This window comes from Dermacentor albipictus, chromosome 1, assembly GCF_038994185.2.
Source record: "Dermacentor albipictus isolate Rhodes 1998 colony chromosome 1, USDA_Dalb.pri_finalv2, whole genome shotgun sequence".
Taxonomy (NCBI): Eukaryota; Metazoa; Arthropoda; class Arachnida; order Ixodida; family Ixodidae; genus Dermacentor; species Dermacentor albipictus.
Window position 1 is genome coordinate 513936460 of NC_091821.1, and position 17575 is coordinate 513954034.

Here is a 17575-nt window from a genome sequence, read left to right on the forward strand (position 1 = left end):
GCCATACATCGCCTTCTTGACAAAGTTGCTTAGACGTCTCACACAGTGCATAAGTCTGGTTTGCGTGTTTTCGGCATAGCTTGTGTGTCGTGTGGTGCACCAATAGAAAAATTGTATCATATCAAAGTTACAGCCTTTGTGGTAGATAAACATACACACTGTATTATGTTGCAGGCTGTGTACGATTAAAGTTAATACGATTGTACGCATCACCGTTAGTTGTGCATTATTTGATGAACTGCTCCATCCAAACTTGGCTCTCCATTGATAAAAACTTGTGTGTTGGGTCTGCATATCTGTTTTGTTTAAGCTTGTCGCTGGGACATTGTGCTCGAGGTGCGCTTTATTTGACCAAACAAACTCCACGCGACATTTCTCTTTCAATTTGTTTAGAAACGAGAAAATATTCGGCATTCTATTGGGTGTTTGAAATACATTAGTACTCGGTTAGGAACTATTGCTTTTCGTACCCTTTTCTACTTTGCGATCTTGCATGTTCTATAGCAAGTGCTGGTATTTAAATATGAAGCATAAAACTCATTTCTGGGGGTTTCACGAAGCGGCACAGTGCAACACATGTAAAAGTTGAGAGCGCACACCGGCCCCGTCTTTTTGCTGCGCTCACGAAAAGCACATCGTCAAAAGCCGACGTTTTCGCGTGTGTGACGATGGCCAGTCATAAAAGGCCGAGATAGCTGAGAAAGTAAACGGCCCCATAAAAGTTTCCTCACAGTTTACGCGCCCCGGGAGAAGTGTCGCGGGGTCGAAATCACAATTGGCGCAATCACGAGACGTGCGGCTCACCCGCACTGCCTCTTCTGCTGGCGCGGTCACACGGTGCGTCGCCTAGCACAGTGGTCGCTGAGCGAGGCGCGCTCCCATCATCGGCGGCACAACCGGCGGCTATGGAGCGGGAGCTCGAGATTCGGCAGCCGGCCAACCCCGTGGAGACGGCCAGCTGCGTTTCCAGGCTTCTCTTCAGGTAGGAGTCTTTTTTTAGGCGGGCATTCTCAACCCGCGGCAACTTTTTTTGGAAGCGGCCCGCGCCGTAGGGGGAGAAACTCCCTTGAGCCGCGGCATCTGCTGCGAGGGCAGTTTCGTGCACCCCGCGACGGACGCATCCTTTCATCGAGTGGTGGCACCTGTGGACGCGTTTCATGCACATTTGATCTGCTAGTTTTGGTTGCATTTTCGTTAAACCACTTTCTACTGCCATTTCATTGAGTTAGATTGTGGGCGAATATCTAGTTGAGTGACCGAGGAAGCGCATGCCACGTAGTTGATGAGCTATTAAAAAATGTTGTCGCGGATGTAGAATGAATTTATTCACAGTGAAAATGATACATAAGACATCCAACGGCCCGATACAGCCGATCACTCAAAAACCTCGCACCGCTTCTTCTTCTTCCACGTGCCTCCAGTGCGGCGTTACATGTTGCTCCGGGGCAGACAAAGCTCACAAAATGAGTCGGAGTGCGCGTTGATGGTACGGTATCAATCGTGTCAAATGCACAACTTGCGTCTTGCGTTAACGGCGGTTATCAGCCGTCACTTTAGCGATGACGTAGGTCATTTCACTCAAGCATTTGAGAAGGACGATTGGGCCTGAATACTTGGAAAGAAGCTTTTGGCAAAGTCCCCTTTTCCGAACCTGTGTCCACCGCCACCCAACGTCACCGGTGGAGACTCTGACGGACAAATGCTGCGTGTCGTAGCGAGGCTTAGCCTGAGTATGCGACGATCCGGTTCTGAGTGGGGCAAGTCGACGCGCTTCTTCGGCACGACAAAGTATCTGCGCTACAGAAGCATCTTCGTTACTTGAAAAAGGAAGTATGGTGTCGAGAAAACTTTGAGGATGGCGAGGGTATAGAAGAAAAAAAGGTAAATATCCTATGACTTCATGTTTGGCTGTGTTGGAGGCATACGTAACGAATGGTAATATGGCATCCCAGTACTTATGATCCGCTGAGACATTGAAAGCATCCTGACGAGGGTACAATTGGTGCGTTCGGTTAGACTTGATTTGCGGATGGTAAGGCGTGGAATGGCAATATTGAGATTCACGAACGCGTAGTAAATCTTCCCCGACGTCAGTGGTGAAGGACCGGCCGCGATTACTTATCGCCACCTGAGGAGCTCCATTGCGGAGGATAATCGAGCGCAGAAGAAACCCGCAATCTTCGTACACTGTAGCTAAGACAAGTGCCATTGTTCCAGCATAATGTGTGCACAATACGCGCACACGATTATCGAGCGGCAGCCGCTGAAAGATTCGGGAAAGGGGCCGAGTAAATCTATGCCCACTTTCTCAAAAGGTGAAGTCGGCGGTCTAACTCTACAAAGTTCCTGCAGGAGCCATAGATGGTTGTTTGTGGCGTTGGCAGAGCTCACAGCTGGGGACATACTGCTTGGTTGTCTTCCACGATTGAAGCCAATAGAAACGTTGTCGGAGGCGGTGGAGCGTTCCAGCGAATCCAAGTTGCCCGGATGTGAGGTAGTCGTGTAAGGCGCAGACATTTTGGTACGACGAGCAGCAGTGGAGCACCGTTGTTAGAATGATTCTTGTGGTAAAGCAGACCGTCACAAATGACAAATGGCGTAGCCCGTTCAGGTCTATGGGTCGCGTCAATAATCGGCTATAGTGAAGGGTCGCGCGGTTGTTCGTTTTAGCATATTCCTGTTGCGCGCATATTCCTTTTATTATACTGATGCTTCTTTTTCCCGATTCTATAACAATATGCTACCGTATTTGCACTCTTACACGATGCCTTCTCAAAGGCCTGTAAGGTACATGTAAAATAAATGAATAAATAAATAAATGTTTCTAACCTCAGATAACACAAAGTACCCAGCAGCAAAAGATAACAGAAATTATACATGAAATGAAGTGGTATACATGCAGACCTGAAAACAGTCTGTTCCGAACATTCGGCCACTAATATGCTTCTAATGATCGATGACGAAACGCCTCTGGGGCTCAGAGCGTTTTTGCATTAACAGATGATATCTAAACAATGCCATTCCCTGAAAGCAAGTGGAAAAAAAGTATGCTTGAAAGTGTCATTTTGGTGAGAGTACTCTTTCAACGTGTATGAATGTTTGTGCCGGGTTACGCGGGATTATGATGGAGAGATGTACAATGATGTGTCAATTTTATAACTGTAAAACACCTGAAAAAAGATTTCACGCCCGCTTGTTTTGCTGTGATAGCCAGTGTTCGGAGGCCAAAACTTGTTAACATATTTGTGGGAGAATCAGTGAGCTTATATTTGTTGCAGAAGAATTCTGCAGCCTTCCTGTGTACATTTTCTACATTTTTAGTGTTAGTGACTTAATAAGGAAACGAAACTGTGCCAGCCTACTCCAATACCGGTCTAACACAGGAAAGTAAAGGCTGAAAGCTTGGTAGATGGAGTGGTCAGCCGGAGGCATCTGCGAAGACAAAACTACTTGCGCAGAGGAACTGCAGTAATATGACAAATGTGTCTATGCCATCTGAGGTTTGAAGCAATCGTAACAACTAAATATTTTCGTTCATTCACTTTTTGAAGGGCCTTTAATGCTGTAATTGTATTGACGTGTAGACTGGTTTCTCTTTCGGATGAGTGCTTTTCACCGTCTAACAAATGTTATCGCTCAGCGCGGGACGCGCCCACAAGTACTGGCAGTTTTTCGAATCTTATGAATGGTTCTTTTGTCACCGAAGCTTCTGTAATCTAATTGCCTGTGCGACGTGAATTGTGCGGAACTTTCTGGAAGGCACGCGGGCACAATCGATTACTCCGGCACCTTCGATGACTCGTGTATAAAAACCGATGGTTTGACCGGCAGATCAGATTTTGACGATCGCCAACCCTGTTCGCCACTGTTGCTGTGCTTTCAGTGGAACTCGCTTTTGTGGACAGAAGCTCACCCAATAAGAAGTTTGTTTTCCATTCACAGTTTTACAGCTGTATTACTCACCGTCGCTGCTACGTGACATCTGGTGGAGGTGCTAGTGCGTTCATGTACCGAATGCCCCCGCAAAGCCGTGATCCAAGCCCGAGCCACGAACACAACGCCAACGTCGCCACGGACCAGCGAGCTAGCCGCAGACTGCAAGGACTACGCCCGAAGCACGGAATTTTACCCGACAAGACCAGGTAGCGCATGGTCACGACAGCTGCTACAATGACAGCCCCAGTGTGCCCAACACCGATCCTGCTGCAGCAGCCCAGGTAACCACCAACGTTCCGCGGTTCAACATTGGAGGACCCGGAAAGCTGGCTGGAGATGTATGAGAGGGTCGCTACCTTTACCAACTGGAACAGCGACGACAAGCTGCGACATGTCATTGGAAGACGTGCCAGGACGTGGTTCGAGAACCGAGAAGCCATCTTAATTACGTGGACCTGTTCCGCTGCGGCTTCCTGCAGACATTCACAAGCTTCATGCGCAATGGGTGCGCCCAAACTCTACTAGAAACCCGAGTACAGCTTCCCAATGAGACCACAGCGATTTTCACGGAGGAGATGGCCCGTCTTTTCCGGCACGCCAACTCGGAAATGTCGGAGGAGAAAAAAAGCCGCTTCGTGATGCGTGGCGTCAAGCAAGAACTTTTCGCCGGACTAATCCGCAACCCACCGAAGGCCGTAACTGAGTTTTCTACAGAGGCATCCGAAATTGAGAAAACACTGGAAATCCGCACTGCCTAATATAACCGCCAAGTGCTCAGGCCGCAGTGCGCCATCCAAGGACTGCTTTCCGACGACATTCAAGAGACAATTTGGGCCATTGCGCGCGAAGAAATGCGAAAATTCTTGCCTTCGGTGCAGCCTCAAGCGGCCTCGATCGCCGACACTATCAAAGAAGAGGTTCAGCGATCGCTTGGAGTTCCTGAAGTGCAACTACGATCACCGCAGCCCCAGCCGGAAGCGGTGACCTACGCCGCCGTTGCCCACAACAATGTACCCCTCCGCGACCGCGCCAGAGCCCTGTAACGCCGCGATTCCGTCGGCGACCGCCGCCGCCGCCGGCACGGCCACCAACTCAGTGTTGCCACGACACATTAAACAATAGTAGAAGATTTTTTCGCGAAAAATCAGTAGAAATCAGTATATTTTTTAATTTCAATTTTTGCACTCAGTTTATGAGCCAACGAATTCAGCGCTTAAATTAGTACTCTGTTGAAGTATTGTAGCTTCCAGGAAATAGTACGAAAATTGACCCCAAGATTCTTAGCGATGCTCTTGAAAAATCCGGGGATCCAGAGAGCCATTGTCAAGCACGAATTTAAAGACAGTGAAGCCCTCCGATGACCTATTCAAAGGCGTCAGATGGTAGTTAGTACCTGAAAGCTTTAGAGTATAGTATCTTTCAGACAGGGGTAATTGGAGATCGCTGGGAGAGGCCTCCATAGAGGCCTCCGTGCTGCAGTGCACATAAAAATAGGTTGGTCATGATGATGATGATGATATTGGTGGTTTCATAGTTGTGGGGTATGGTATGCACCCACTTTCACAAATTCACCGACTCACGCAATAATGTATGTTAACCTCAGAGCCAACCACGTTTTTTTTTCTCTCGCTAGGTGGCATCACATTAATATAACCTCTGTAACCTCTATATCCATCCATCCATCCTGTGTACTGAAAAAGTTGCAGATTCCACTTTCGTTTCAGTAGAAAAGCAAGAAACTCAGTAGATTCAAGCGCTTTATCACTGAATCAGCAGAAAATGTTAAATATCAGTAGATCTACTGATAAATCAGCAGCCGTGGCATCACTGCACCAATTGCATAGCGCAGCTACACGAGGAAGAAGGACAATTCGCGAGTCCCCAACCATCTCCCGCTCTGCCATCACTGCGGAGAAGCCGGCCATGTGTACCTCCAATACCCATACGGCGAGATAGGACTGCGAGATTTCGCCGCTAACGCGCCGCGACCGCAGCCTGGTGAACGACCTCGCGATATCGCCGACTACCTCGGCGCCACTCAGTGAAGCCCTCGATCGACGACCCAGGCCACTACCCGTCGCCGCAGCGCCGTCCATACACTGGCCCAGCCCGGGGCTGGTCCGTCAGCCCATAACAGGGAAACTAAAAGCAGCAACCGATGGAGGTGCAGTCCCTTTTTGTCAAACTGACGAAGATCCTTCCCCGCGGACGAAGACGCCGAAGAGACTACCTAGACGGCATAACGACCACGCCGCCATCCCGATGAAGCCTGGAAGCAAAGAATGTACCGGCGAAATACATGACGACGTGACGTACCAGCCACACGTCAAACGCGATGCAGCCGTGATTTGACGCCAAGACCTAACTGCAACGCAAGACAAACAACCACCGACCTCAACGTGCTCATAGACGGCCACGCAGTTGCCGCTTTAGTGGGCACAGGAGCCGACTACTCCGTGATGAGTGAACCCATCGCCGTCTAGCGCAGGAAAGTTAAAACTGCATTGGAAAGCCATCAAATCCGGACAGCTGGAGAACACCTCATAGCGCCGAGTGGAATCTGCACGGCAAGAATTACAGTTCATGACCGGACTTACCCAGCCACGTTCGTTATTCTCCAACATTGTTCACGAGACGTCATTCTCGGCATGGGCCTTCTGAACCAAAACGGTGGAATCATCGACCTCAATTCGAAGTCAATGACCGTGTCCCAAGACCAAGCGATAGCGCCGGAGAGCTGTCATAGTCACTGCGCCTTGAGTGTGTTCGAAGATCAAATGAACATCCTGCCTCGCTCCAGCTTTATTTCCGTCGGCACCGAAACATCCGCAGACGTAGAAGGCGTCATCAAGGGTGATCAGCGTCTACGCTCGATCGTGAAATTCGCGTCGCAAGAGGAATCGCTCAGCTGCGTGGAGGAAAAGCGAAAGCGATGCTGACCAACTTCAGCCAGGAGATTGAGCACGTCAACAAGGGCAAGACAATCGCATACATTGAGGAAATTGAAGAAACCAGCAATGAAGTCGCCTTCTCGGATTCCGCCGCATTTGCCCCGAAGACTATAGTTCCCGAACCAGATTGCGACATAAATCCAAGTCTCTCACTGAGTCAGCAGCAAATGCTCAGAAATCTTCTCCGACGATAGAAAGACTGCTTTTCGACGTCATGGAGGATTCCAAGAACACCAGTTGTAAAGCGTCGCATAATTAGAGAAGAGAGCGCTCGACCACTCTGACAGAGCCCTTACCAAGTTTCGACGAAAGAACGTGAAGCTAGAAGCCAGCAAGTTGACGAAATGCTGCGGGGCGACGTCATCCAGCCGTCGAAAGGCCCGTGGGCATCTCCTGCGGTCTTGGTGAAGAAAAAGGATGGCAGGAAGAAAAAGCCGTTTCTGCATCAATTGTCGTCGACGGATCAGGATCACAAAGAAGGACGTATACCCCCTCCGGATAGACAACGCATTGGATCGGCTCTGCGACGCTAAATATTTCTCGTCGATGGGTGTCAAGATGGGCTGCTGGCAAATAGAAGTCGAGGAGAGGGATCGCGAAAAGACCGCCTTCATCACGCCAGACAGCCTCTATGGGGCCACGGCACTGCAGATACGATGCCACGCTCACCGCTAATGTTCTTCCAGGTGCTGCTGCAATCATTCTTCGGCCAGCTATCTCCCGTCACGCCGGCACCGCTACGGCTGGTCATGCCTCAACCCTCTTGGTGTCCTGATGCCGCAAGGAATTATTCGACTCGATTCTCAGCCAAGTGCACCTCACCGCATCCACCACTGCCAGTGCTTGACACTGCTGTGTTTGCGCTCCGGAAACATGGAACGGCGTCAGCTGACCCAGCCGCTCAAAAACGCGCACATTTCACCGACGTAACGGGCCACGGCACCGCATTTGCGATGCCATGCTCACCGCTGATGTTCTTTCAGGGCTGCCAGTATGAAACTTTCTGTTACCGTAACGACGATGTTTTCCTTTTCGCGGTGTCGTGGCCGCCCAATTCTTTCAAATGGTCCCGCGCTGCTTTGATGTACCTTTGGCGCGTTCTACTTTTCGGTGGTGATGTTGAATCGAACCCTGGGCCCATGACAAAGGCACAAGATGACAAATTAGACAATGCGGCTCTTGTGGTCCAACGTTTGGAAGCTAGCCATACTACATTCTTGGAGTCATTGAATAAGACCCTAAACATTCATATCAGCCTGAATAATGACTTGGACGCCCTAACAAAGCATGCCGATGAATTGGAATCTAAAACTTAATTGGCGCCATCTGCAGAGTCTGCCTTAACCCAGAACTTAGAGTTGTCTAAAATGCAAGACAAAATTAATTATTAAGAAAACCGGTCAAGACGGTCTAATGTTCTTCTTTATGGAATCCACGATACAGACGATGCCACTTGGGCGGCTTCGGAGCAGCTCGTGAGCGAATTTTGTTCCAGCAAACTTGGTGTCGTCCCAACTCTAGTTGTGAGAGCGCATCGTTTGGGCCGTTTTTCTACAAGTAAGGCGAGACCAATCATTGCTAATGTTTACAATGATAAAGAAGTTGAATCTGTGCTAAGCAACGCATCGAAGGTGAAGGACACTGACTTCAGCATCGCTCGTGATTATTCTGAGGCTGTCCGACAAAAGCGCCGTCGTGTCTGGCAGTACGGGAAGTCTGTAAAAGAAGATGACCGCATTCGTCTCACTTTCAACAAGCTTCACATTAATAACGATACTTATGTGTGGGACACTGAGGCTGCTCGCGTAGTATGTGTTTCTCGGCATCCCACTGATGAATGATGTTCGTCTTTCACTTCCTCAAATCAGACCCCAGCTTTCCATTTTCCTCAAAGATCGCCATGTAATGCTTCCAAAACCATTTCCTTTACGCTAACATCAGAAGTGTTGTATCGAAGGATGTTGCTATCTCTTCACTAATCGATTCATGCTGCGCAGCACTTGTAGCGTTAACCGAAGCATGGCTGCCTGATCTTATTCCTGATAACTCAGTTTTTCTCAGCAAGACCAGTTTTTACATCTTTCGATGTGACAGACCATACCGTAAAGGAGATGGTGTACTCTGGGGGTAAGGGATGATTTGCTAACCGCGCCTGTGATGATTAGTCCTTTTCTTGAATGTGTGTGGGTTTCTTTTAAGTATTGTTCAACTGAAGTAATTATTCGTGCTGTTTACCGTGCTCCTAATATGGATGGTTTTTCGTCTGAATTTCATCGAATCCTGTGTGAAATATGTACGCGTTTCCCTAACTGTACTTAACTCACAACTGGAGACTTCAACTTCCCTAGTATAAACTGGTTCTCACAATCCATCACAGCGAGTGAAACCGAAGCTAATATGTTTCTTCAGTCATGTCTTGATTTTTCACTAGCACAACTTATTACCAATCCCACGCGTCGCACATCGTGTACGGCCAACATTATAGAGTTATTATTAACGAATAATCCCGATATTTGTTCAGACATTATTCATAAAGACCAGTTGTCAGCCATGACATTGACACGTGTCACCGGATCGCGACGCGCAAGCCAGGCGAGACCAATATGTTGGTTCGCTTTGTTCGGAGAGATAAGCGTCATGCGTTTCTTGCTAAGGCCAGGAAGCAAAAGGTTACAAATGACCAGCTCGGCTTATCTGGGACCGACAGCGTTTATGGGAACGAGCATCCTACGCAGACTAACAAACAGCTGCTTGGCGCTGCTGTTGCCCGCAAGGAAGAAGTGGCGTGGAAGTTTGTCTGGACAAGCGGGGGCAAGGTTTTCGCGCGGACAGATGAACACATGGACGCTGTTAGGATTCAGGATCTGGCTGATCTGGCGAACATGACTCCTCATTCCTGACTTATCACGATGCTTTTTACACCTACCTGTACTAGATACAATACTGATCCTTTAAATTCTAGCTTTAAAAGTACCAGCGAAATATATTTTTCGGCTTTTCATTTCAATATCCATAGCATGAAAAACAAGCGCGACGATCTTGATTTATTTCTAGGGTCGCTGTCAGTGGAGTTTGATGTTACGCTTTTTTCTGAAACATGGTTCGGCACTGATGGCGACGAGTGTTGTTTCGCTGACTATACTTACAATGATTTATCAAGGCCCCATGAAAGAGGTGGTGGGCTTCCTGTATATGTTAAAAATGTCATTCGCACTCTGTGGTCAGCGATATTTCAGTCACTAATCCTAACGTTGAGTGCTTAGCTATATCCTTGCAGAATATTATCGTTGTTGCTATGTATAGACCCCCTGAGGGTAACAAGCCAAAATTTTGTGAGTTCTTGGAAAGCCTTTTTACTTTTCTCGACTCTACTAAAGTACCTTTCATTTTAATGGGTGATTTAAACATAGACCTATTATCAAGTGATTCTCATTCAAGGGAATCGCACAGCCTCATTTCTTTTTACGCATGTATAAACTATATCACTTTGCCTACTAGAATAACATGCAACACGGCTACTTTATTAGATATCTGTATCTCAAATGCTCAGCCTCCACACACTGAAAGTGGTCTATTATCTTTAGATATTAGTGACCATGTGCCGATATTTTGTTTTATACCTCTCAGATTAAACCGAGTAACAAGTGCTGTTACGCATATGACCAGAGATTTTAATAATTTTACTCTCAACGAGTTTCGTGAACTAATCCAAGTTACTAACTGGGAATCTATATACGATATATCTGAAGTTAATGCAACATATTCTAAGTTTATTAATATTTTCTTAAACCAATATAATGCAGCTTTCCCACAAATAGAGAGAAAAATTAATGTTAAGAAGTTTAGGAAGCCTTGGAGAAACAAATCACTATACGCAAGGGTAAGAAATAAAAATAGAATGTATAATGAGTTTCTCCGTAGCAGAGATTTAGCTCTGCTATCCCAATTTAAACAATTTAGAAATAAACTTAAAGACAAAAAATGCTAAATCTAATTATTACATAGGCCATTTTTCTCGTATTCAAAATGATAGTCGTAAGGTCTGGCAAGAGGTTAACAACTTGAAAAATAAAACAAAATGCACACACCTAATGAAATAATCACAGCTAATGGTAAATTAACTGGCCGTGAGTTATCAAACGGCCTGAATGATTACTTCATTTGTGTCGGTTCACTAAATCTTGTTACGCATACTCCGGTTGATAGTTTTATGAACCTCACCACTCCATTACTGAATTCTATAGCACTCGCACCAACAACCCATCAAGAAGTAGCTACATTATTATTTTCTTTAAAGAATGATGTAACCGCTGGATATGACGATATAAAAGTAATTCCCCAGAAGTATGTATGCACCGGTATATGCGATGTCTTGTCATACATTATAAACCTTACGGAGTCAACAGGTGTTTTTCCGGACAAATTAAAATTGGCCCGAGTGGTTCCAATATGTAAAGGTGGTGACATAAATAAACTGTCTAATTACCGACCTATTTCGGTATTACCTGTTCTATCAAAAATGGTTGAAAGCGTTATTAATTCAAGGATAGCCAATTTTCTCCATAAATACAATGTCATCGCTGATTCACAGGATGAGTTTATAAAAAATAGGTCCACGGAACAAGCCCTCCCTTACGAAAAATATGTTGAAAGCTTATTGAATTATCATTGTTCAACGTCAACAAATACCTTGAAAGATCATTGGAATTGTTGAAACATCATTGAGGAAATTGTTGACAAGTGTTGATAATTGGCCCGCGACATTTTGTCGAAACATCATTGTGGCCTCTCAATTTGAAATATCGTTGGCATATCGTTGAAACTATGGTGTATTTTAATGTTGAAAGCCAATTGAGGTATTGTTGAAATGTGTTGTTTGTCAATGTTGAAAGCCCATTGAAGCATTGTTGAAGCTCAAAATTGAAAGCCCATTGAGGCAGTGTTGAAAGGTGTTGTTTGTCAATGTTGAAAGCCCATTGAAGCATTGTTGAAGATGTGTTGAGGCTCAATATTGAAAGCCCATTGAGGTATTGCTGAAAGGTGTTGTTCGTCAATATTGAACGTCCTTGGAAGAATTGTTGCAGATCTCTTGAACATCAACACAAATTAGGTTGAAAGCTCTTTATGCCCCACTGGGTATTTACCAGTTTAAACCTGCACTCTCCTTAAAATACTGCTGAGCTAAGTTGCTTATAATTACCTTTGATGTCACGTTGGTATGTTTTCTGTGAGAGGATAGGGATAAAATTTAAATAGAGGCGTTTGTAACGCAGGCCTCCGTCCCCCGGGGCTCAAAAGCATGCTCCTAGGTGGCCTGTAGTAAACCATATTGTAAAACTGCTAGCAGTAAAGTTATGCCACTTTTTTCAATTGTCAGAGTGAATGGTCCTCCACAAAATTAAGAGTGCTGAACTGATGCAGACAAAAACCATATTTATAGGTGAACTGTTTATTTGTAACCAAACATCTGTGTAAATGTACAACTATTTGTAGTTTGAGAACATCAGAAACCTCTTAAAAACTATTGCACAGTACAAACTTCCTGCAGCTTAACACCATGACAAAATTGAATACTGAAGATGTAGTCTGTGCGGGCCTCAAGTAAAACACATTTCCCAAAAGAAATAAATTTTAGAAATAAATACCTAAATAAATAAATGTACAAGCAGATTGACATGAATGTAAATAAGAACACTCAAAAAAGGTACTTGCTTTCTCTATTAGGTAGCCAGTGGTACTATAACCATGATACGATTTGCTTGAGCCCACAGCACTGAACTGAGACCTGATAGGCAGGGTGGTTATATTTAAGTTTCATGGAATTTATTAAAGACTGGCTGTTGCAGCTATAGTGGCTAGAGGGGGAGGTGTCAGCATCGGCTGGACTGCGCCGCGCATGGCCGTGCGGCATTTTTTCATGACAGCGACAGGTGGCGCGGTTGTCGTCTCCGAGATGCCTAGCGTGATGTGTTGAGCAATCTCCGGCTCCAAGCGCGCGTCGCGAAGTCTGTGGTGAAGTTAGCTTCGCCTGCCCCGCTTTTGTTTGCTTGTCATAAGGAGTTCTGAGTAGCCTTCTTTACCCACGCCACTGGAAAACTTTGGTCGGTATGCAGAGTAAGCTGGATGATCTCCTGGATGTGGGCCACCTAAATGAAGTTCACGAGATGGTAAAGCATTGTGTTGCGATGCCAGGTCATCGTGAAATGGTGGGATCAAATAGCGACTCTCGCATACCCTACTACGTTAGCGGGTATGTTACCCGCTAACGCTAATGAGAACAAAGTGCGAAGAATGTTCTCTAGCTGTTGCTTCAAACAAAAGACTTGCGCTTACTTCCGGAAGAGTCGTGCCTTACCAACCACATGGACAGAGGTGGCCTACTTTACCCATCTCAGGCAGTAAAAGACTTGGTTGCTGCGATGGAAGATGCCTTCACGCATTGTTTCAGCTTTAACAAGTTGAAGGCTGACAGCATCATGGGCCTTATTTCCTGCCTGTCAATAAATAAGCTGGATATGGTTGGCTGTGCGCAGCATGGGCACGTTGCAAGAGCTAGGCGGCGCCCTGTCTTTCGGACCCCTAGCGTCCTCTGATGAATAAGTTGCTCAAATGCGGTAGGATAACTCACTGCTTGAGCAGCTTGCGCTGCGTGTTTGGCGCCCTGTCAAACGGCAGTGATGGCGCGAAACAGCGTGTCGATATTAATTTTAGCCTGATTTCGGGAATTACAAGATCTTGACAGCTTTTTTGTGGAAAGAATTTGGAGAAAGGAAGTCGTCTAGTTGAAGCGGGGCACGTCTGCTGAACTAGCACGCATCGGAAGTGACTGCTAGGTGTATTCCGCAAACAAAATCACCGCACCAGCGAGATGCGTGAAGCTGAGTAAGTTACTTCATTATATACGATGTGGACGCATGAACTTACAAGGGACATTGATTCTTGCAGATCGGCGACAGCAGACAAATCTTAGCGGGGAGCTGCGATTGCCGTACTGGCATCGCAGGGAAGTGCAAGCACGCCGCGGTAGTTGCCCTGTACATACAGGACGGCAAGTGCGACTCCAGAACATATCATCCAGGAACGTGGGGTGTACCAACGTCTCGTACGTAAGAACTACCCGAGGTATTCTAATGTTGCTCTCCCCAAGCACAAAAGATGAGGAACTTACCAGTTTTGTTAGACTATGCTGGGAAAATATTTTCGCCCAATTAAGTTACTGGAAGTTCGAGACTATTTATGTTGTTGCAATTTTTCAGTGGGTGCAAAGGGGGCTCCAATAAACCACGTCGTCAAATATTTTGGTGATCTCAACTGCCCCTTAGTTGGTATGCTGGGCGCATAAGGGTAAATGCCAGCTGAGCCAGCTGCAACCCCTCCTCGTAGCTCTCAACAAGCCCGGGCGCTGTTTGAATGGGAGAGTATTGGGAAAGTGTTCCACAGCTTTACTTCGGTACACTGTGGAAACAAACTACTTTGTTGCATATGCTGTTACGCAATACAGGTGTCCTGTTGCTGCCATGCTTGCTGTAAAATCAACGAATTGAGCGTTAACGCACTGGGCATAACGCCGGAACATAAAACAGTCCGCCGTCGGACAAGCGCGATCCAGCGTTGACGCCGTTCTACTTCATACGGTCGGCTCGGCAACCTGTAAAACATTGTTCCTCGTGAGTTGGTGTACGTGCTGTTGCAGCCCATTACGCAGCAGCTCGGGTTGCACTTCAACATTGCTCAGAAAAGGCAACAGATACGCGCGAAACAGTGCACAGACAGGCTTTCCGAACGCAAGCGCGGGCCGGTCGTATCCTGCCGAGTGCGCGCTCGCCGCCGCGAGGGGCGCCCTAGTAGGCGCGGGAACTACGTTCGCAACCTGCTTATAAGCGTAGAAATCACCAACCAAGTGATACGGTTTTTTGTCCTCACGAGGTTGCACTTCCGTGTCGTAGGAGAGAACGCATCGAAGCAAGGGAAGCGAGAAAAAATGAAGTACCTCAAGTTGAGGCGCACAACATAACTGCATAACTACAAAGTTTATATCAGCAAGACCAACATAAAACGTTTGTATATGTAAAACAGGAATTGTTCACATCACATTGTATGCCCAGAAATATCTGCATATCTGAACAGAATTTCCCACCCGACAAATTATTGTTTGCACTGCACCTTGTTCACCGTTTCTGGGTATATACCTCCATTATATATTGAATTTGTGCTCCATTTCGTGTCATATTGTTTGTTTGAGAGCTAACAGCCATGTATATGGAGTCATATGTATTATTTTATTAAGAATAAATATTCTTTTTTTGTAAGGCATTTTTGGCATTATAAGAGCGCTACTAAATACGCGAACTTAGTTCTTTGCAGGTCTCTAATATTTCAAACCAAATTTCCGTTAGCGCTCTCATTATGCGGAGTTTTGACCGTTGGTGCCTAGAGTTCTACCTTTCATTGCAAAATCAGATAAACTTGAAATAATCATGGTTCACTGGAGCGGCCCGTTTCAACTGATGAGGCGCGCACCAACCAGTAGACGATTAGGACAAGCGCCTGTAGCTCAAGACACTAATAACGTTACGCCAGACAGAATTGCATACGGCACCCCATAATAGTCCCCTAAAATGTTAAAGCGGCACTGGCAAACTGCAAACAACCGCCTACTGCGGAAGCTTTCTCTGTTTGGTGCAATTATGAGTTTCACAAGTGTTGCACTGAGCGCGAAGCTAAAGCGCTGCGATAAAATGACCGAAATTAAGTACATAGTACGTTAGGCCAGCTGCAGTGATTAAGTCGCCTAGCCTTTAAAATGATTTTTCGATGCGCGTATTGTGCCCATAGAAGCCGCGGAGCGAGAAAGCACTTTACAGCGGAACCAAATAACCGTAGCGGACCTTAACCGGCGTACGGGAGGCATCTCGGAGCCGACAGCAGCGCCGCCGCATCGTCCTGAAAAAATGCTGCCTCTCTGGCGTTCCGATGCCGACACTTCCCCCTCTAGCCACCATATTGCAGCTAACATAATTCTAGATACAGAGTGCCAAACATTACTTGCATGAGAAATCAAGACACCATAGTCAGCTGATTAACAAAAACTCACTTCCTAATAAAGTTTTTACGAATTGTAGCAGGTAATTTTACAAGGTGTATGCACCTAGAATTAATTTCCAGAATGACACCAGTAACGAGACACATGCCGTCAAACTGGCTGTAGAAATGCACTGCTGTAGCACTTACTCTTTTTTTAACAAAACGCACTGTTATGCATTGAAGCTCAATAGTAACCGGAATGCCCATGTATTTCTCTCACATTCATGGAAAAATCTCGAAACTGGTGTCATCCTCGAAATTAATTTCAAGTGAATATGTATTTCAACTCACTGGCTACAATTTGCAAACTGAAGTATGTGCCGTGGTGTTATAAGTGAATTATTAAATTTATGAGAATCAGTTTAATGTTTCCATTTCTTGTGCTAGTAATGTCCACCTCTGGATAATCCAGCTCAAGAACAAGAATTATGCTACCTGGCGCAGAAAACTTTTAAAAAATCTGTAAAACTGAAAAAAGGTTCACTGTACAATCCTTATTTGTTGGTTGAATGGTGTGTGTCAATTTCAGTAAACCTTACGTACTTTTGAAACATGGCAATCACAACAGGTGATGCTTATGGGAGCAGCTTATTATACTGCATTGCTGTTGCATGATCCAGTTGTGTTTTTGTCATGATAACATTCCTGCGCAGGTCATTCCATATCAAGCGAGTTATTCATGTTAACTGCTTCAGATTTTTATATGAAAAAAAAACAGCTATTAGTGATGTGCTGAAATACAACAAAGTTACTCCTTGTGTGAGTTCCATTTCAATTTTATTCACTGCCACAAAAAAAAATAACGAAAGAATTCAGAAAAAGAGAGGGTTTCATGCCAACATGAAAGGCACATTATTGCCATTACCGGAGATTTTTTGTTGCATTTTAAATTTAAGCCGACTTATACCTATTAATTTTTACTCATGTATTTAGACAGCAATAAACCATTTTTAAAAAGTTATGTAAAATGCAGTTTTTCCTGAACTCTGACAATGGCACAGATGCATTTGCAGTTGTGTGATGCCATGCCGAATCGACCAGCGTTTTTTTTTTGAGACCACACATATAGCTGAAATATTGCCATATGTTTACTAGAGTTCAAAACTCGTTACCCACTTTTATTTATTTTTGCCAGATATTTTGTAGCATTTTGGTGACAGCTTAGTTTTCCTGCTCAGTTGAGCTAGAGGACATCAATCAACATTCTTTTTCAAGTTCACACTGTATTGATCGAGGCCTTCAAATGGTGTGCGTGGAAATATGGTGAAGTGTTGCAACTGCCAAAATGGCCAATTTTTTAATTATTTCAATACTTCAATTGCTTTTGGCACCGGCAAAAATGAGCCAAATTGCAATTCGTTAGTTTTTTGTTTCGTAACGAAAAATTTACAGGCCAATAATTAAATACAGAATGGTAGCCCAGGTGACATAGTATAGCAGAAAAATATATGAAGCTCCGAAGGTTCAGCTGATCGCCTGCGAAAAAACAAAACAAATTCTATTCTTTTGCAAGAAGCTTCATGTTCAAGGAAAAAACTGCTTTGGTAGTTGGCCAAAAATGTGTGATACATTATTGGATAGCTCTACATGTCTGCTATGCATGC

General features: G+C 45.4%; 1 protein-coding gene across 2 annotated transcripts in view; it reads left to right on the top strand.

Moving 5' to 3' along the window:
* The first annotated feature begins 768 nt into the window (after positions 1 to 768).
* The window catches only part of LOC135905985 (ATP-binding cassette sub-family C member 4-like), a 547697-nt gene continuing 530890 nt past the window's right edge, over positions 769 to 17575 (top strand). For both annotated transcript variants that reach the window (XM_065437136.2, XM_065437137.2), the window contains exon 1: positions 769 to 982. In XM_065437136.2, coding sequence (XP_065293208.1) covers positions 906 to 982 — 77 coding nt within the window. In that variant the 5' untranslated portion in view covers positions 769 to 905. The remainder of the gene's footprint in view (positions 983 to 17575) is intronic.